Source organism: Podarcis tiliguerta (genome assembly GCF_965153285.1).
Source record: "Podarcis tiliguerta genome assembly, chromosome: 5".
Taxonomy (NCBI): domain Eukaryota; kingdom Metazoa; phylum Chordata; class Lepidosauria; order Squamata; family Lacertidae; genus Podarcis; species Podarcis tiliguerta.
In genome coordinates, this window is record NC_139538.1 from 36,247,287 (window position 1) to 36,269,270 (window position 21,984).

The window sequence follows — 21,984 nt, forward strand, 5'->3', positions numbered from 1 at the left end:
GTGATTCATTTTGGTCAAAAGCATATGACAAATCTTAGGTTAGCCGCTTCTCTGAAAATAGTGTACACTACAAAGAGAGAGTTGAAGAAGAAATGGAAGGACAATTTTCTGGAGAGCACCAGGTTGGCAAAGGGTGGTGTGATGTAATGCATGCCATGTTTAGCTCAGGTGACTTTCACTACTTGGGAAGCCCATTTTCACGTTCGGAAGACTGGGATTTTCAGCTTCAGCCTGCTGGGCCTCATAGCTGCAGCAACACCTTTTTGGATCCTGCAGGCCAGGTAATTTGACAGGTGAATGGCATAAAAGGCCCGAGAGGACTAAGCTGCAGTTCGGGAGGTGGTAGAGCTCTCACTTCTCTTTACTAGTACCTGGCCGCAAACAAGAAATACATCGGGTGCTTTTGTAATGGGTGAAAGTGCTCGTTTCCCCCCAGCCTTCAACTTTGCAGTGTAATCTCAAAACAGCAACTTTGCTAGCCTTTGTTAGATTCACGGGTTCCACGATTTAATGTGCACCAGATGGGAGGAAACGCCTCCACCAATGCGATTTGTGTTCCTGAGTGTGAGATCTCTCTTAAAATTTAATGAGTGAAATAATGAGGTTTCTACCAAAGTTAACTCCTGCCGGCAACCTCCCAAACTCCCTGCAGCAGCCTACAAGTTCCCAGTCATGTCTGGTAGAGATTTGGCAGCCTGCTGCAAGGGGCCATGTGACGCTTTTCGAAAGCTAAAGCAAACCCCCAAGAATATTTATTATGGAGGCTGTATTTTATCATTAGGATGCTCACTCGTTTGTAATTGCTGCATTCTGTCATTTTAGTAGCAGCCACAAAACTATCAAAGGTATGTTGGGTAAATAAAAATGGCTTAAATTATGCATGAACAGCAGCATCGTAAACCTGCTGCCATCTTTCCCATAAAAACAGCAAACTAGTGTTGGTTTGTGACTTCCCTCTAGCGGGTTGAATGTTCAGCCTGAACAAGAGAGGGCTTGCAAGGAGGCATTCAGCACCAGGCTGCAGAGGTGGTCAATCTGAATCAACTGGAAAGCTCCTAGAATGTCAAAAAGCTGAACAAATGACTTTCTGCACTCTCTTAAGTCCTTCATCTGTATACGCCTCCTCTTTCAGAAGGGACACCGTGATGATTTTCACTGTGATTGAATCCTCTTGATTTTTCTTTCCTTTCTTCTTTTTCATTTCTGAGACAACTCTTCCCAAAGCGATTTCCTTCTTTCTTCCATTTCTCCTCCTCCTCTTCATTCATTTATTCTCTCAGCTTGCTGCTATTCTCTTTGATTTTTATCTTTATTTTTGCCCTGCATTCACTGCTATAGCACAGCCACCTGGTATAACCCTTCCAATCAGACCGACGCAGGAAAGGTGTCAGATTGATAAATATTGATCTCTACCTGCAGTTCTTTCCTTGACTCTCCTGCTAATGGATTTGGTACTGCTTCAATAAATAACAGTGTGCACCCACTTTCTGGGTGCAACCCATGGCCTGCTCCCAATCTGCCAGTTATAACTAATACGTTACACATTTCAAGGAGAAAAGATAATGCAGGGGAAGCGGAGAGAAATATAAGAGGAAGAACGAAACAAGAGAGCAAGTGAATAGGGGAGCTGATTGTACAGATAGGCAAGGAAGGAAGGTTTAGGGGGAGACGTGCTGTTGATCCCTTTTCCTGGAGATGAATATGATTTTTTCTCTCTCTTCCGCTCTTCTCTAAAATGAGAAGGATCCCCAGGAATGAAGATCTACATTGACCCTTTTACGTATGAGGACCCCAATGAAGCTGTTCGTGAGTTTGCCAAGGAAATTGATGTGTCTTTCGTGAAGATTGAAGAAGTCATTGGAGCAGGTGTGACTCATTTCCCATTGGGCAGGTTTCAGTGGCATCCCTCCCCCTTTCCCCTTCCCTTCATTTACCTTCCTGCTTTCTTCCCTTCCCTCCTCTGTTGTGGATGCTCAGGCTCGTTCTGCTCAATTAAGAGTGGACTGGCACTTTTCTCCTGGAAGCCTAACAGAATTTTCTTCTGTGATTTAAGAGACTGTGCTTAATTAATTGACTCACTTTAATACATTGTTGTGCTCCCTGGTTTAATTAACAATAAATAGGTAGGGCAATAGCTCCCTAGTTTACAGCATCTCTCTTATCTGCTACAGCAGGAATCATACCTTTTTGGGGCCGTTAGCTAATTTCAGAAGGAAAAGCTTGCATACTTGCCATTAAAACACACACAACAACAACAACCTACCTTCTAGTTATTATAAACCAGCCGTTTGCGTTAAACAACAGTGTGAAGAACAGCATTTAGGAGATTAGTTGTTATTTTGTGCAAATCGTTTGACTTGTTCCCTTTAAATCTTTTGAGTGGTAAGCGTACCCGGGACGGGCACAGTTTAACTACAGCCCTTGAGCACTTCTCAAACTCGTCATACCAGAGACCCATTCCCAAAGACAGTGCTAACATGTGAATGTTGCGTCATCACTGTACAACTTCAAATGATTCAGGAAGTACAGTTCACCTAGGAGGAGGTTAGTACCCCCGCTGGAGGGAGCAGCATGTTCAGAACTTTAGTTAACAGTAGCCATGTAAGGGGGAAAAAGAATCTTTGTGGTTGCAGTGGACCATAGGTAGATCCCAAAGCCCATCTAGTCCATCAAAAGGGGAAAGTATCGCAACCTGAAGACAGCAAAGTATTGCATTTTGACTACACCATGAGAGGACTGATGTACTACCATCCCCAAGGATTTCCAATGTCCCCTCACCCCAAATTTACAGAGTAAGTGTGCATACTCAGAATCTTTCCACTATTGTGAAATGGTGGAAATCCTGAGTATGCAGTCTTTCCTGAGAATATAAGAAGTGCTTGGGTGGAGCACACTAGGAGCAAGCTAGTCCAGCATTCTTTATAACAGGGGTAGGGGAACCTGTGGATCTCCTGACATGGTTGGACTACAAGTCTCATCACCCTTTATTATTGGCCAGGCTAGCTGGACTGATGGCAGTTGGAGTTCAACATCACCTGGAGAGCCACGGTACACGAACCATCAGAAAGTGGCCTGTAGTCCACCAATGGACCAGAGTACTTTTTTGCCCATTCCTTTGCTCTGGGCATCTAGAGTCTGCCTCAAAAAAGTTTATTTGCTAGCATGTAAGTTCCCAACTCCCATGTGTCAGAGCCCATCTGCTGCTATATCTCTTTGCTCTTTCTTTCCAGCATCTTTATAACCAGTTGCTTATAATCTGTGCCAACCTATTGTTTGCATTCATTGCTTGCTATTTGCATTCAGTGCTTCAGCGTTGCTTCTTTTTCCGCTAAAGGTGCTTCCAGATGAAGCTGCTTCTGAGCATCAGATGTACAGCATGTGGATTTTCATTCTGATCACTGTCTGTCCAAATGGACTAGAGGCAGTCTGGGTGGCACAACAATGGCAGTACCATCATGGCACCAAATGTTTGGAATAGGAAGTACCACTTCTGGAGGTGGCACTGTGCCTATTTTATGAGCTATTGTCTGGAAGCATCCTTAATTTTCTCTTTTACTTTATCTCCCTCCCAACCACACTTTCTGCCTCTATACTGAGGCACCCACTCATTCCACAAAAGCCTTTCCCTCCCCATTTTATGAGACAAAATGGAAGACACTGGTAGCTCACAAAAGCCTTGGAGAGCAGCTCAAGCAGCAAGCCCTTTCCCTTTTACTCTGCTTCCACTGAAGTCCATTCTAAAAATTTCACCTGTCTGCTTTCACTGAAGTCCACTGTAAATAGTTTTCTGTCTGCTTTGGTATAAAATTGGAATAAAAACAGTTTTTGGTCTCTTCTGTCCTATTTGTTGCTTTTCTTCTTTTACTAATTGTGGCAGAGTTACATTTGTCTTGCCTGTCTTGTGGCTTTATCTTAAAAATACGTCCAATGAATTCAGTAAGACTTAGCACATAGACTTAGGATCCCAGAGTAAGGCTGCAATATTATGCCTATGTAACTGAGAGAAAACTCCATGAACTCAGTAGGACTTGCTTCTGAGTATACATGTTGAGGATTGTACCATTAGTGTGACAGCTTGGAAGAGACCTTGGATGTCATCTAGATCTCTGCTTTTTGCAGGATCTGCAGCACCCCTGGCAAAATTCAATTTCAGCATTGCAGACAGTGAAGAGGAGCCCCCCACTTCCTGTTTCTCTTTCAAACAGTTCTTACAGTTAGGAAGTTTCTCTTCAATGAAACAGATTACAACATAAAACATATTTCTACTGAATTAACTGATGGCCGATTAGTTGGAAGCACCAAGTCAAACTATTGGTCTATCTAGCTCAGTAATGTTTACATTGACTGGCAGCTGCTCTCCAGGGTTTCAGACAACCTGGAGCCATCAAAATGATATTGGGACTACAGTTCCTATCATCCATGACTGTTGGCCATGCTGGCTACAGCTGATGGGAGCTGTAGTCCAGCAACATCTGGAGAGACCCAGCCTGCAGGAAGCTGGAACAGAGGCTTCTGAACCTTTCAGCATTGTGATGTCATAGCGTCATGCCATGTGATAGTGCTAAAAGAAAAAATCTCCCTGGCCCAAACCTCCCTCTTTTATAATAGTTAAAGATACAAGAATTGTGCTGTGTGTTGCTTCTGCTCACCTTATTACAGGGCTGGTATTTAGACATGTGTTTTCCTGCCATTCACTTTTTGAAGAAATGTTTAGAATGTCTTGGGCAAACACCTTGTCCTCAGCTTGGGTAGCTCTCATTTCTCCCCCCCCCCTTAAAATAGCAGAACGAGCAAAGTTGATTGTAAACAGTACCTGTTCCATTACAGGGGAGTTTGGTGAAGTCTACAAAGGCCGCCTCAAACTGCCTGGCAAGAGAGAAATCTATGTGGCTATTAAGACATTAAAGGCTGGCTACTCTGAGAAGCAGCGGCGGGATTTCCTGAGTGAGGCCAGCATCATGGGTCAGTTTGATCATCCAAACATCATTCGGCTAGAGGGGGTGGTCACCAAAAGCCGTCCAGTGATGATTATTACAGAGTTTATGGAAAATGGTGCCCTGGATTCCTTTTTACGAGTAAGTATGACTTCCTTTCTTTTTGAAGTGATAATGAAATTGGATCGATTTAATGAGGCCAGCTCTTGTGGAGGTGTTCACTGTGCAATTCGGCCCTGCAAATGCAAGAGCATGCCTTTCCCTCCAAATTAAATCGTCCAAAACAACAATGACATCCTGGCCTTAATGTAATTATTGCTAAATCTGTTTGGAAGTTGCCCAAATGTTTACTGCATTTTGTTGCAACCCGGCTGATAAGTATTTTAAACAGATTTTATTGATTTTTCTATGTTTTTAGCAATACTTGTTTTTATCTTGAGTTCTGTCAGGGAAAAGGGCAGGATATAAATAATCACCATCATTCTAGGACTGTTAAATAGTCTCCAACTCTCCTCCTGACACCAGTGGCGAGCTTCTCCTGCTCTTGGACCAGCCTTGCCCATTCTGGTGCTCTCAGGAAGTTTTGGACTCCAACTGCCATCAGCCCTAGCAAAATGGCCAATGGTCAGGGATGTTGGGAGTTGTAGTCCAATAAGATATAGAGTATACCAGGTTGGTGTAGGTTGCCATAGTAGGCAATGGCTTTTTCTTTGAGATTCCTTCATTGGTCCTACCTTTTCTCAATTCTCTTCATTTACTGCTCATATTTTCGTTGGCACTCCATCTCTTCCACTTATGCTTTCATTAGAATTAGTTTCCAGTCTATTGCCTGTTCTTTCTCCTTCCTTCAGCTACTGCTTCTGAGATTTCCTATCATCTCTTGGGACCTCTTTCTACACATTTCCCCAAAATTAGCCTCCCTATCTGGCCAAATAGATCTCTGTTCCTTAGAGCCCATATTGTAGGATACTATTCCCAGCTTGGATTCTTTGAATACAGAGGAATGCTAATTCTTTCATTTAACTTTCACTGATACAGCAAAATGATGGACAGTTTACAGTCATCCAGTTGGTGGGGATGCTGCGAGGGATCGCAGCTGGTATGAAGTACCTTGCAGAAATGAATTACGTCCACCGGGACCTTGCAGCCAGAAATATCCTGGTCAACAGCAACCTGGTTTGCAAAGTATCTGACTTTGGCCTGTCACGTTACTTACAAGATGACACCTCAGACCCAACTTATACCAGCTCTTTGGTAAGTACCTGTTCACATATCATGTCTGTAAGAACTCACGTGGAGGGAGATGTGCAGTTTCCATCAATTCACTTTTAGTCAGTGATAACAGCTGCAACTATGCATTGGCCCTCTTCTAATGATTTCCATACAAAATGGTTTTAGTTGAATATCCATTCCAATATTTATTGCAGTCATAATTTGTTGTATGGTGATTATGAGGACCAAGGTCATATTGGAGACATATTTCAAGGGAGGCTTGGTCCCAAAGGAACTATATTTTGAATGGGAAATAGAGAGGAAGGGAGGAGAGAAAAAGTATCAGCCTAGGAACATGAGCAAACTGGTGATCATAGCAGATGGCAAGTTCAAGGGAACAGCAAAATAGTACTTATCACTGACACTTGTGATAGGCTCAGCACAGCAGCCACTTCGTAGCCTTTCAGCTTAATGAAATTTTTGAAGACATTGGATATGTGCTTTTTCAGAAGCATACATTGTTGCCGAAACAACGCACAGCTTCCTCTATCACTGCTCAGATTGCCAACAGCTCATTAAGTCCAGGTTCTAATACTGAAGTGTATATTGACTCTCAGTGTATATTGTAAAGCCATGATGTCACCTATTAAGTGGATGCAGATACTTTACTGTGTGGTTCAGACAGTGAACTCTTGCTTTTTAATGAAGGGAGGAAATGCAGAATTCACAAGAAATTCAAAACACAGTTACAACAGCACTGTGGGATTTTGCAGTTCTTGATTTAAGATATGTCTTAGAGTTAATTCTCCCAAGAAAAGTTTGGTGGTTTTTCTTGGCAAGAGGCCATATTAGGTCACATTGTCTTGGCTGGCCTCAATATCGTTTGCAGTCTTAGCAGACCTTTCAGACTCCACAGTTGACTCAAATGGCTTCTTCTGCTGTCTTGCTGAGACTTGAAGGCAAAAGTGAGTGTTTTCAAGCAACACCAATATTGATGACCAGCATCTACTGATCCTTGGCAGCAGCCCTTAGTGTGCTTTATTTATTGTGTCAGAATTCCAGAAAACAAACCTGGAAAGCGGCTATTACATTCTTATCCCTCCTTTTCTCCAAGAATCTCAAAGTGGCGCACTTGATTCTTTTCCTCCTATTTTACTCCTCACAACAACCCTGTGAGGCATGTTAGGCTGAGAGACTGCGACTGGCCCAAGGTCAGTGGGCTATCTAATTGGCTTTAAGTCAGGGTATCCTAAAGCACTGGTGATTGATGCCTGTCAAAACATTTTTGTTGCTTTGAACTGCTCAAAATTTCATAATTCTCTGAAAAGTTTGTTCCAGCACTGAATAGTATTTTCCCAAAATCATTCAACTTAAAATCTTTCTTCCTATGCCTTATACTTTTTAAGGCTAGGTATATCTTTCATAGTAACTCAGTTTTAAAACTTCCACTTTATTAAACAGAACTGGACATCACATTTTCATAAGGTTTTTTGATGATGATGATGATGATGATGATGATGATGCAAACTGCTGAGGAAATGTAGGAAACTGATTTTAATATTGAAAAACGGAGAGAAACCAACATTGACAGATTCAGCCATCGCTGGCCTGCTCCACAATCCCCCAGTGGGCTTTGTGGCTAATTTGGGATTTGAACACAGGTATCCCCAATTTTAGTAGGGACATGGGTGGCGCTGTGGGTTAAACCACAGAGCCTAGGACTTGCCGATCAGAAGGTTGGCAGTTCGAATCCCCACAACAGGGTGAGCTCCTGTTTCTCGGTCCCAGCTCCTGCCAACCTAGCAGTTCGAAAGCACGTCAAAGTGCAAGTAGATAAATAGGTGTTGCTCCGGCGGGAAGGTAAACAGTGTTTCCGTGCACTGCTCTGGTTCGCCAGAAGCGGCTTAGTCATGCTGGCCACATGACCCGAAAGCTGCACGCCTGCTCCCTTGGCCTATAGAGTGAGATGAGCGCCGCAACCCCAGAGTCGGTCACGACTGGACCTAATGGTTAGGGGTCCCTTTACCTTTACCTTTATCCCCAATCTTGGCCTAACCACTACAGCACATAAAAGATAAGGGCCACCTTAATAGATGCTGTAGAAAAACCTTTAATATGTGTTCCATTAATTTAGAGGGTGTAGCTAGGTGGGTACTGTCTGTTCCAGAATTCCCTTCTCAGCACATCAGATCTTTAACCAACATCCTGCCAAATAAGCAGCAAGACACAATTTTTGAAAGGTCCAGTGAAGTGGGAAAGGTCCTTGCTTCAAGAAGTTTTGGGGACTTGACTGTGATATTTATACCTGATACTGGAGAGATTAGAACAGGATCACATGCATACCATAGCGGTGTTCACTTGCAGAGCGAATACCAGCGACTGAGCCAGAAACAAGGAGCCAGCTGGTGTTAGTTGGTATGAATTTCACTGGATCCGAAAAGCCACTTTCCGGTGGTTGCAAATCAGTGGCATAGGTGCCCTTGCAGTCATTGCAGCCAGGCCAATTTACACCAGCTGAGAATCCTTGAATCAGCCATCCATGGCTTAACTGGGAGTTCAGTTTCCTCCCCAGGCTGCACACTGCGGCCCATTTAAGTAAATCAATGTGAGTTTAAACTGCCCGACTCTGCCTGCCTGGATTGAGCATGAAGTGGCCTCTCCCACCTCTGGAGAAAAAGCAGATTTTCTCATCTGTATTTTTATAGTTAATTTATGCCACAAATGGCCTTCCCAGCAGCTGGGAAATGATGCACTGCCTGCAATTACATCACAGCCTCCCACGGCAGGTTCATAGCTCTGCTCTGGGGAAAAGGTAGGCAAAAACAACCTTCAAGCAAATCTCTCCTCTTTTGGTTATTTAAATAGAGTCTTTATTACAACAACCAAATCTGTTTTGCCATCCATCTTTGAAAAGCAGCTGAAAACTAGAGCAAACAATTCCTCCCAGAGTCAGTGTCTTACTTTGTCTGTGTTTCTCTTCTTCCTCCCATTAGTTTTAATTATGGCATGAATCATTTACAGGGAAACAAGATAATTGTTTTCTAACACTTCACATGCTCCGGCTGCTGCTTATTGCTCTCCTCACTCTTCCATTGTGACATGACAGTCCTTACCCATCAAACAGGTCACAATGGTGTCTGCCTCCTGTTGGAGAGTCACTGGCTCAGATGAGAGGCACACTGCCACACATGGGATGAATGCAAGGTTTTAATCTTCACGCCCATTGAAGAGATGTTTTGAGTGGGAAGCTCTCTCTGATCTGATAAATTTATTAGGATTAGGCGAGCTGTCTCATCCTCCCTTTGTACAGGTGAGATATTGTCCCAGTCGCCAGTCTTAGGGTAAGTGTAAGGCAACTAAATCCTCCATTTGATATGCTAGTGAAATTTGCCAGAGCTAGACTCAGAAACCAGCTTTGGGGGCTCAAGAAGCCCACTTCAGATGAAGTGTGGAAATGAATTTCCTCACAGCTTTCTCTCTCCTCCTTCCAGTAAGTCCTGCCCCCAGTCCATTGGTGTAGCAGCCAAGAGAGGGGTATATATATTCCAACATACTGATGTGCTGATAAGGGTTGTAGGATGGGTGCCTGTATATAATTTTTACATGCACCTTAGATTAGCTCAGAAAACTAACCTTTCCCCTGATTTTTTGAGCGGGTGAGGGGAAGATAAGATAATTAAAGAATCAATTAAAGACAATGAGTCAACTCAGCTAATGGATTCTGGAGAGCTCACCCATCTCTTGTTCCTACCAATATTCCCAATATCAATAGCAACTTTTAACATGTTTGCTTTAACACTTTAACATGCTCACTACTGCTGCTCACCCCTCCTACTATTGCTGGGCACCTCTGATTCTCCCCTAGTGCCCAGTTACTCCAGCACTTTCTTTCCCAAGACCACAGTTTTACCATCTTCATTTCTTTGATGAGCTAGATATTTGAAATACACACTCAACAAGATTCAAATGAGCATGAACAGCACCATCACCTTAAACTCACTTTGTCAACTTCTGCACTAGTATAGCTTAGATCAGGGAAACTGAAGTTGATTGAGCTGTATGAAATGCAAAGCGCTGGTGGGAATCTGCATTTAAACCAGGAGAGCATGGTTCAAAAAAGTCCCCTGCTGTGCACAGAATCCCCCCACTGTTGCTGTAGGAACCATTAAGACATCAAAAGCACGTTCTCCATCTTCTGATTTTAAATAGGTCCCTTCCCAACATTCTGGCAGTAGGTATCTTTTGTAGCTATGCTGAGATGTGCTCACTCAGAGAGGCATGTTTGCTGACATGCCCTGAAATATAATGAAAGGGAACCCACATTAGTTGCCTCCTAGAATTGGACAAATATAATTTCAAACCGAGCTACCAAAGTATGTGTTGCTCCTCATCTGGTGTATTTGTGATGAGCTGTCATCTTTGCGCCAAGGGCAACTCCACTTCCTTGCCCTTCGCTTGCCATCTTTCTTAGGGGAAGAGGCCCGAAGCAATGGAAGTTTGCCTGTGCCACAATAGAAAACTGCCAAGGGTAAGGAAGTGTCACTCAGGATAAAACCCTGAAGGCCATAGTTTCTACTTGATATGCAAAGAGGTGCAGAGAAACAGCTGTTGCTGTCAGCCTTTGACGTCTGCTTTTGGGACTAGTAAGTGTGAGAGCACCTACATATTCCCTGCAGGAAACATGCTGTCCTTTCCAAAACACTTGAATGTTCCTTGGCATTCATGGGAATGAGATTTTGTTACTTTAGTTAGTGTTTACATTTAAACATCACAGCTGGAATAAATGTCATAATGTTAATTTTCTTACCACAAACGTCACATGCAGCAAATAACCTGTGCCTCCTTCTTCAAGGTGCATGTTCAGGAACAAGGTAAGTATATAAGCTAGGGCAGGGATGGGAACCACCTGTGGCTCTTCAAATATGTTTGGACTCCAACTCTGTGAGAACAACCAATAGGCAGGGATGATGGGAGTTGTAGTCTAGCAACATCTGAAGGGCCACCGGTTTCCCATCCCTAAGCTAAAGCCACAAACCTAGACTTATTCTTGGACACACAGACCTAAACCAGTTTTGTTGCTGTTCATGGAATCATGGGAATTACGGTTCTGAGAATGGAAAAACTACAATTTCTAGGGTCCAAGGTGTAAAACATGGCAAGCTAGTTCAAAAGCCAACTGTAATCTAGTCATTGTCTGTCTAGCAACTCTTTGGTGTATTCCTTTTGCTCTCTGAACCTGTCACTTTACCAAGGAGAATAATAACAATGTCTTTTGTAAAATCTACTGAGACTTCCTAAGGAAACCTAAATCATTCTCCTCCTCCTCATACATCAGCACTTGAATAGCTGGTTTGTCTGGAATAGTGTTGCACTCTGAAATTTTGTATTTTGTGATTTTCCACTGATCTGTCAGGATTTGTAGTGAACCAAGGACATTGGCATTCATACTGAGCTTTCTTTTTAAAGCTTTCAATTGCTCTGGGTTTTTTTTTTTAATGTGGACAATTAAGAGCAGGGGTAGCCATCTTTATGTTATTGTCAAGCACCACTCTGTTCCCCAGATACTAGGAAGGTTGCATACAACTTGATGCTGGCCTGAGTTTAAAGGGAATGGTGAACCAGCACCCAGCTCAGATTGAACCCTAATGGTGATTTATTGCCCCCTGCAATTGATTAAGAACCAGATCCAGGTGTTTCCTGAATTGACCCATGTTGAGCTAATCTGGTGTCCTGGGGCTGTACACCGTCATAGAAACTAACAAACTGCATTAGCCTTAAAAAATAAAATCAATTTACAAATCTTGGTGTTTTATTGTTTCTTAGAATTCCTGAGCAATGCCAAGTATATCCAGCTAGTCTACTATATATTTTGGGAAGTTGTTCCTCTATTTATTATATGTTTGGACATATATGTTTGCTATATGTTTGGACACCTATATGTTTGTAACCAAATTTTGCATAATTTGTGAGATCAAGGAGCAGGTTTTCATCTATGAATGGATAGAACTTGAAGCCATTTTAAATCAAGATGGTGGAACCTTTCAAAACAGCACTGACTTTAGCCATTGATTGCAAAACAGCACTGTGGGGTTTTGTTGTTGCTGTTATTTCTTAGAATTCCCAGCCGTGTTAGTCTGCCGTAGTCGAAACAAAATTCCTTCCAGTAGCACCTTAGAGACCAACTAAGTTTGTTCTTGGTATGAGTTTTCGTGTGCATGCACACAAAAGCTCATACCAAGAACAAACTTAGTTGGTCTCTAAGGTGCTACTGGAAGGGATTTTTTAATTATAATTTTATAGTTATTGTTTGTTAGTTTCATCGCTTTTATGTTTAGGTCTCCCAAGGTGGCACAAAATATAAAATTCAAATAACAACTGTAACATGGGGGGGGGGAGAGAATGGGGGGATTTGAAACACGCTAATACATATTAAGGAATTATGTCTAAAAGAGTCGTGGTAACAACATGTAAAACTGTCAGCAGAATAAAACATGACTAGTAGCCATCAATACTCACGTCCTCCATGAATTTGTATAATGGCCTTTAAAGGCATCTATAGTTAACACTTGTCTTTTCTTCTCCTTCAGGGTGGGAAGATCCCAGTGAGGTGGACAGCCCCAGAAGCCATCGCCTACCGCAAATTTACCTCTGCCAGCGATGTGTGGAGTTATGGGATTCTCATGTGGGAAGTGATGTCATTTGGGGAAAGACCCTATTGGGACATGTCCAACCAAGATGTGAGTTTGGTGAATCCCTCCGTTAGACCACAGAAGCCATATTCTTTTGTTTTTCTCAAGGGTGGAAAGAATTTTTCACAACCACACTTCCAGCAAGAATTGCTCAATGGTTTTCCAGTGCTATGTCAACTGTCGTTCTTTCAGCAAAATCTTTTGTATGGAATATGTCTTAGTGTAGCTTTTCCTTTAAGGGGAGGTCTTTCTGCATAGGGAGTGGCTTGGTTGGGACAATGGAATATACTTGTACAATACTCTTTCTTTCCCATACACAGCAGCATTATTTTTCTGCCTGATATCATTCCTATCTACCTGGGCTCCATTCCCCCCCCCCCCATGTAGGTTAGTGTAGCCCTCATGTAAATCAATATTGAAAGGAAGAAAGACATTTGAAGAGGGACATTGATAAACTTGAACATGCCCAGAGGAGAGCAGCCAGGATGAAGAGAGGTCTGGAGATTGTCCTATGATGCTGGTTTTAACCATTAAAGCCCTATATGGCCTAGGACCCTCGTACCTACAGGACCGCCTCTCCTGGTATGTCCCACGGAGGACCTTACAGTCTTCAAACCAAAACATATTGGAGGTCCCAGGCCACAGGGAGGTTAGGCTGGCCTCAACCAGAGCCAGGGCTTTTTTGGCTGTGGCCCCAATTTGGTGGAACGCTCTGTCACAAGAGACTAGGGCCCTGCGGGACTTGACATCTTTCCGCAGGGCCTGCAAGACAGAGCTGTTCCACCAGGCCTTTGGACAAGGCACAGTCCTTTGGTAATCCTCACAGAACTCTAGCCCAATGGTTGCCATTAATTTGTTTTTGAATTGATTTTAGAATGAATTGATTTTAGAATGCTGTGTTACTTTTATTGTTGTTAGCCGTTCTGAGCCCGGCTTCGGCTGGGGAGGGCAGGATATAAATAAAATTTTATTTACTATTATTATGAGAGACAGTTGAAAGAGCCAGGTATATTTAGTCTAGAGAAGATTAAGGGGAGGCATGATCATTGTCTTCAGATATCTGAAGCACATACATGCAGAACACAGCATAGGCTTGTTTTCTGTTGCTCTAGAGCAGGAATGGGCGGAGATTTTGGGAAAACCAATTTCAGCTAAACATTAGGAAAAAGGTAAGAAATGTACAGCAGTGCAGCAGACTGCCATGGAAGGTGGGGAGTTCTCCACTGGAGGTATTCAAGCAGTTTGGTTGCTGTAGTTTTAGCAGAGGGATGCTGTAGTTGCATCCTGCATTGAGGAGGGGTTGGACTAGAGGAACTCCGAGCTCCCTTCCAACACTCCTTGGAAAAGGTCTGTCTAATCTAGCATCCCGTTCAAATGTCCATGATGCCCACCAGAAGAGCCCTCCCTCATTTTATGCTTCCAGCAGCTGTTACTCAGTGACTTGTGGCTTCTGAACATTGAGGTTCCATTTAGCTGGTGTGGCTAATAGTTCTTGAGAGAACCATCTCCTACAGTTTCCTCTCTCACAAAGCCACTTAAGCAGTGGCAGCCGCCACATGTTGTGACAGTGAATTCTAGGTGTTAACTATGCTTGGGTAAGATAGTGCTTCCTTATATATATTCTGAATACCTTGTTCACTCTAAATCTCTTGTCAATCAGTATTAACCCCCTCCCTGGTTCTTATATTATGAGAAAAAGCAAGAAACCACATATTACTGCATTCTTATACTGTAAACCACCCTGTGATCTTTGGATAAAGAGTGGTATATAAATTTTAATAGTAATAATAATAATAATAATAATAATAATAATAATAATAATTCTCTTCATACTATTCATGATAAATGTCTGTTGTGTTAATTGATCTTACCTCCCCAAAAGAGCATTTCCTAGCCCTAAGGCTGTTCAGCAAGCACTTTCTTTTTAAGATCAAACAATCTTGCCTCGCCTTGTTAGCTGTGCAGAGAACAACTGGCACATCCATTTCCCCTTCCACAGTGTGCTGTGTGTACAAAGAAGGATGTTTGTTAGTGGTGTCCACAACTATATATTACAACATTGTAGAAGTGCAGTATGGAAGACAAGTCTCTCCTTAATCACACAGCCACACTGAGCCATGCAGTGACACCTTTTGTATGTGAGCACTGGGGCTGCCTGTTTTATCTACTGGTGATTTTCAGGCGGAAATGTTGGGAGTCAGTTCCAGTGCTGATGCATGCTGGGCCCTTGAGAAAGGCTGGGAAATGCTAGCTGTGAGGTGCAAACTCCAGCTTGCCATTCCCTTCTTCTTATTTTCCCTTGAACCTGTGCTGCAAAGAAAGAGTTTGGGAGATGAAAGAAGCTGAGAAGGGGAGAGGAGCAGAGGAAGAGGAGCCAGTATGGTGGTAATTGGACACTAGGAACCTGGCAGGCCTTTGAAAATGTTCAGAGGGTTTATGAGCCAGGCACAGAGACTTGATGAAGTCCTGCACTCCAGCATGATAGGCAGAGATAATGAGAGTGGCGGCTGCTAACAGGGAAGGGACTACCTTTGTCTTGAAGCATCAGAACTCAAATTAACCTCTCAATGCCCTGCTTCCTTCGGAGAGAGGAATGTTTCCTTTGCTTCTTGTGCAGAGGGCACACACCTCTTCCTTTACTCCATATTAGTGTTCTGAACACTGGCTGGGAAAAAGAGCTCAATTTCTAAAGGAAAACGAGGGTGGGGAACATACCTTAGCCCAGGAGGGATAGAGCAGGGCGGCTCTGGAGGAGAGGCAACATTTTAGCTGGCTGAATCCAGTGCTAAATTTACCACATTCCAACCACCCAACAGTTTAATGCATATAACAAGAGAGATTCTTTTCTAAGCCTTGTTGCCATTCCTCCTGTGCTTGAGCTTCACTAGTAGAGCACTATGGGAGGACCTGTAGAGAGTAAATTAGTAAGATGAGCCAAATGAGATTCTTCTAAGCAGCAAGGGCAGGTAAATTGCTCCTTCTGTTACATATTTGAGTTTTTAGTTCACTCTGCTGGTTAGTGGGTGGGAATATCCTTTTGTTTTATTGTTAGTGTGCTGTCAGAATTTTCTGTCACTGTTATGGGATGACTTGTTTTTTGTTCTTTGTACACCCCCCCCCCCAATATATTGTATGGAATGTTATTGTTTCAAAATAATTTCATATCTATCTTTCTATCCATATCTATCATCTATCTATCTATCTATCTATCTATCTATCTATCTATCATCTATCTATCTATCTATCAGTGTAAGTCTCTTGCCTACCATTTAGGTAACAAGCAACAAAGGTAGTCGTAGTAGTGATAATAATAATAATAATAATAATAATAATAATAATAATAATAATAATAATATTGCCACTGGCCGACCTGTGTGAAGTTAAACACTAACTTAGGACCAAGCTAGATAGGAATCACATGATGGGTCCTTGGGTGCTTGTTTTTTCTATGCTAAATAGCAGCCACCAAGGGATACCAATCCAGATAGGAATGCTGGGGCTTAAACTTTTTCCCTCTGACATGATCCCAGTCTGGACTATATGCCCCATGACTAGTATTTGCATTCATACACACACACACTTTTGACTAGCGGGCATCCTACCTTGCTTCCTTTTGCTGCACTTTTGGTTGCAGATAGAGCATTGACATGCCTGGTGGGTGCGATGGGGACAGTTGCCCTTGACCTCATGGGCACATCCGCACTGATGAACAGTACACTCCACGTGGCAGGGGAAAGGGCTCAAGTGAATATTCAGCCTCTCAGCCTTGCAAAGGCCCTGACCATGACCAATTGTAGAGGAAGAGAACTGCCAGCTTGAATTGAATTAGCAGGACCTGCAAGCAAACAATACGGCAAGCAGACTTAACATGGACACTGGTACCAGAGCCTGCAATAAACCCAGATGCCAACTTTGCTGCCACATACACCCAGACAACACCATCACTGGACCCAACAACATCAAACACACCATCTCAGGCCTATTTAATTGCTCATCTTCTAGACCTGGTCTTAATAGAGATATTGGATTCCTGTCTCATTACATATGCTAATCATCTGCATACTATCCCTTGCTTTTTCCTGTAGGACTAATTGCAGTCGTTAACAGTTGTCAACAGGTTTACCATACCCATCTCCTACTACACTCCTGAGAAAAACTCCACCCTACCCTCCCACCATATATAAGAGTCTGGTGACTTCTGTTTCAGTGTTTCTGAAGAAGTGTGCATGCACACAAAGCTTATACCAAGAACAAACTTAGTTGATCTCTAAGGTGCTACTGGACAATCATAGATAGGTAGATAGATAGATAGATAGATAGACAGACTGCATCAGACCTACCTGAATTTGCAGGCGCCGTCTAAAGTGAATATGAAACCTCTTTTTATTGGTCCTAATGAAAGGGTTTGGGCACACCCAGCAAGGGTCTAGGAGGTTTTTCCTTCAAGTTAAAATGTTACCCCCCCATCCTTTGTTGCTGTTTTTCTTTTTTTAACAAAAAAAACACTGATGACCCTCCAAGTTGTTTTTCTTAACGTTTGTATTTATCTCTTTAACTTACCGATGCACTTTTATTTTTGTAGGTAATTAATGCAATTGAACAAGACTACCGGCTCCCTCCTCCCATGGACTGCCCAGCTGCCCTCCACCAGCTTATGTTAGATTGCTGGCAGAAAGACCGCAACACCCGGCCACGCTTTGCTGAAATAGTTAACACCCTAGACAAAATGATCCGTAATCCAGCAAGCCTCAAAACTGTGGCTACCATCACCGCTGTGTAAGTTTCCAGCTGCCTTGCTGCGTAGTGGCTGAGGCCCTGAAAGCCATATTTGGCATTGCAAGTAGAACTGCCAAGCAGCTTTTTGTTTGTTTGTTTTTAAAAAAACAACCTTACTTGATTAATAATCTCTCTTAAATTTTAAAATGATTAATTAATCAGTTTTATTTAAATACATTTGCATATTACCAAGCACTTAAAATATGGCTCTTTTAAAGGAGAGTGAGACAATTTACCATTTTAATTAACAGAAACTACTACTTGTTGTTCTTGTTCATTCTATAGTACAGTTACATAACAAAACAGTAAATCGTCAAAACAGAATCAAGTTGCTCTTAAGTGAGTCCTGCCAATAAAAGTTCCTGTCAATTAAAGCATTGAATCAGCTCAAGCTTCAGAATATAACCTATTGGTTAAAGGTTGTGATTCAAAGCCAAAGAGAAGCAGAGAGGCCTGCATTGTGTTTACTGACTCCTAAAGTTCTAGTTCTGATTCCCCTGCCCCCAACTTCCCAGAAGAAAAGAAGGTGGCAGGAATGGCCCAAACCATGTGAGTGTGCAAGCTAGAAACTCTGTGTGGCCAATGGGACTGCCACCTTTCCATTGGAAAGTTATGGGTGGAGAAGCAGAGGTGTCCTCATTTGCATCAAACAGGCCATAGCCAGCACTAAAATACTTTTTGCACATCCAAAACTGGCCTGTTGAGGATGCAGTTCTGAAATAAGCTCCCTGGCATGCTAGTTTTGAATTTGCACGAAAAGGTCTTTGTTTTTTAAAAAGAAAAAGTACAAGAGGGAACATTCAGACATTTGATCCTCATCCTTCAGCCTGAAGTGGTCTCATCTGGTAGCATCATCAGGTGAGCCTGGTGTTCCTGTGTTTTGCCTCATGGAAATGTGGGAAGGTGTATCTGGCACCACTGAGTGAATGGGATGGAAGAGAAGGTTGAATGAAGGTTGGAATTTGTCCAGTCACAGGACCAGGTAGGTTAGTGAGAGGAGAATAAGCGGAACCTCAATTACCCAATTTTTGCTCATACTGCCTTTGTTTTTCTTATCATAGTTCATAGTTAATGATTATTCCGCCCTGACCTATTGTTTGTCTCATTATCTAGGCCTTCTCAGCCACTGTTGGATCGCTCCATCCCTGATTTCACTGCCTTTACCTCAGTAGAAGATTGGCTCAGCGCCATCAAAATGAACCAGTACAGAGACAGTTTTCTGACTGCTGGATTCACGTCCCTTCAATTAGTTGCCCAAATGACATCAGAGTAAGTGGTGCCTTCTCATTCTCACTTCAGTTTTTAGCACACAGATTGAATGAGTGTTCTTACCTCAGTGATGAGAGAAGATGGAACCAGGGTTCAAGAATTCACTGGGCAGATTCTGGATCAGAGTAGAACTTCAGCACTGGGAATGTGCTGACTTCCTGAAAACAGGGATTTATTTTTCCCCATTTTTTGTTTGGCCTTTGAAAATGAACCACTTCCTTTCTGACTTCATATAGAGTCTATTGCTGTGCTGTTTTTTTCCTGTTGTTGTTTGGCATATTTAAATTCTGTTATTTCATGGATATTTTATTGTCATTGGGTATTATTTTGTTTCTGAACTGCTTTTGGAATGAATGTGTGTGTGTGTGTACACACACACACATTTTAAGTAAGTAAATATATAAGGAAGGGAAGCAGGTCATAACTTGTGAGGCAAAATGTCTCCTCCCACAAGCTCTTTACCACTTTGCCTCCATTTCTCTTGGCCAGATTAATTTGCTCCCAGAATTCATTTGCGCTCCAAAGCTTCCACATGTTCCTTGCTCCCACGCTAACCATTAGCTTCATTCATCATCAAAGGCTCTTCAACCAATAAGCTATACTCTCAGGTATTCACCCACTCGCTGCCATCTTCCCAGTAGCCCTCCACCTAGAGGTCAAGACACAGTGAATCCATAGTGTTGGGTGTCTCTGATGTGGTGTCCCGTCCCCCCATTCAGGGATTGCAGTAGCTCCATAATCTTGAATGCAGAAGCCTAGAAAAGAGCATGTGGTTATGTGGTTAGGCAGTTAGCATCTTTGCAGAAAGGGAAAATAGACTCCCTAATCCTTTTGTCCGTTTGTTGTGGCTTTGAGAAAAGTAATACTTTTGGCTCATACACATATGCACATTCATCCCATGTCTTTCATCAGCACCGATTGCTGATCTTTGGTTACCAGCCTAGTTTCCTGTACTGCAGTTTGAATTTGCCAGGCCATGTATCATGTCCACATAGCCAAAGGAGAGACTTGGGACAAAGGTCTCTACTGCACGAGTATGATCCTGTCTCTTGTCTTTTGCAGAGATCTTCTAAGAATAGGGGTGACCTTAGCTGGACACCAGAAGAAGATCCTGAACAGTGTCCAGTCTATGAGAGTACAGATGAGCCAGTCGCCAACTTCGATGGCATGATGCTTCGTGTCTTCTTACAACAATGGGGGAAAAGAGGGGAGGACAGAGGAGGGTTGGATGTGGGAGGGGAGGGTAAGCCGACAAGACAGTGAGATGTTTGCAGAGGTTGGATTATCGTCTGAGAACTTTTAGGAGCTGCAGGCGAAGAGGACACAGGACTTGTTTCAACATGGCAACTTCCGTTTCTCTCCAACAGAAGCACACTTACTGATGCCATGGGAAGCAGCATATAAATAAGTATAAATATGTACAAACCATATATTTAAAAAAAAGCAGTGAAGACAAACCAGTGTGTGTTGGGAGGAAAAGAGACTCTAATCCCACCACCAGTGAGCAGTAGTCAAGGGGCCGGTGGGAAGGAGAGAGATGCAACCCAGAGCAACCATCTTCAGCAATCATGTTCCTTTTCTTCTCTTCTTACGTTCTCCTGATGGAGTCCTTCTCACCCACCCATTTCCCTGTTTTGCTCATAAACCCTGGGGAATTTTCTTCAACAGTCTCTACAGCTACCTACTAGAATATCAAGGCATTGTTCCACCAGTTACCAAAGGACTTCACTGACCACTGCATGGGGGATCCAGAACAATCCAGTTAATGTCTTCATATTGAAGAAGAGATGTACCTTCAATAGAAAACCTTGTTTTTTTCTTTTACTTGCATTTTTTTGCAAAAAGGGAAAAAAAATCCTCATGGAAAAGAAGAAAGAGAGAAGGTGTTCCCGCGAGTGTGTGTGTGTGCGTCTGTATGCTGTCAGCTTAACTGAGGAGTCACTCACTGCTTGTCCATAGCAGGAAAAAAAACCAAGTGGGACTGACAGAAGATAAATTCACCACCTCCGGGGAAACTGGAGATTCAGTGGGGGAACAGAAGTGGTATGTTTTGCTTTCTGTCTAGATCAACTGCGCATGGAACGTGTAATAGGAAATGGGGGGAGAAAAGGGAAAGCAAAGGATTTCATAGGAGGAAGAAAGCAGAAGAGTGGACTATGCAACAAGGGTTTCGTGTAAAACTGTTACAGGATGCACAACTGTAGAGGCAACTGAACAGTAGAATCTAGCATCCCAGGGACCAACAGAGGAAGACTCGGGGATATTTAGTTTCCTTGTGTGGACCTAAGAATTTTGATATATATTCACTTTGGTTTCATGCCATCAGAGGTAGGTTCATGTGCTGCATCCATCTGTCTGCCCATCCCTTTCCTTTACTGCTTGTCTCTTATGTTTCTTTAACATTCTTTCATTTGGCCCTTTGCCCTCTATATATTATCATTCTGGTAACTTTGCTCATTTAAAGTAGACAACAAATTAGCTATACCTCACAGTATATAGAAGGAACAGTAGCCCTTCTTTAATCAGAAGAGTTTATGCAAATGACCCTGAGATTAAGAGTCCCATGCTCTACCGACTGAGCTAGCCGGGCACTACAAGAGTTTATGCAAATGAATTGTCCCTTAACGAGGCTTTTAACTAGACTGTTATAATTGTATACTGTCACTTTTTAAGGGATGCAGCCAACTGTCAGCTTGCACTTCATTAAAAAAAAATGGGTGCAATCAGCTATTTTTTTTCTAAAGCAAACCTGGAAATGCAGCTGGCTTTCAGAATTGGAAGAGACCTAATGGATTATCTAGGCCAACCCCTGCCCTAAACAACATCTTATAAATATAAGCATCTTCCATTGATGTCTGTCTGGGGGAGGGGGAATGTTTTAAGTTCAAAGGAAAATAATTCCACTACTTCACTAGACAACTGGTAGGTGGGTACATTATCTACATCGCCAGTGCATTGAGTCATACATATGTATGGTGCCCCAGTGTTATGAATTGTGATCCCATAGTATAATAAGGCTCCCTTCAGACAACACTTGTTTTATGTGATCTTTCACATAATATAAAGGCCACTTCTGAAAATATAGTGAAAAATTAGTGTTCATT

At 42.6% G+C, this 21,984-nt stretch overlaps 1 protein-coding gene across 15 annotated transcripts in view; it reads left to right on the plus strand.

The window, feature by feature from the left end:
• Window positions 1-21,984, plus strand: part of EPHB1 (EPH receptor B1) — a 347,409-nt gene that overhangs the window by 305,585 nt on the left and 19,840 nt on the right. For 8 of the 15 annotated variants that reach the window (XM_083443210.1, XM_083443209.1, XM_083443212.1 and 5 more), the window contains 6 exons: window positions 1,744-1,866; window positions 4,828-5,075; window positions 5,973-6,188; window positions 12,734-12,883; window positions 17,418-17,611; window positions 18,725-18,880. In XM_083443210.1, the coding sequence (XP_083299336.1) occupies window positions 1,744-1,866; window positions 4,828-5,075; window positions 5,973-6,188; window positions 12,734-12,883; window positions 17,418-17,611; window positions 18,725-18,880 (1,087 nt within the window). Of the gene's footprint in view, window positions 1-1,743; window positions 1,867-4,827; window positions 5,076-5,972; window positions 6,189-12,733; window positions 12,884-17,417; window positions 17,612-18,724; window positions 18,881-19,942; window positions 21,209-21,984 lie in introns of all 15 variants that reach the window. The other 7 variants (XM_083443204.1, XM_083443206.1, XM_083443201.1 and 4 more) reach the window with 3 other exon arrangements.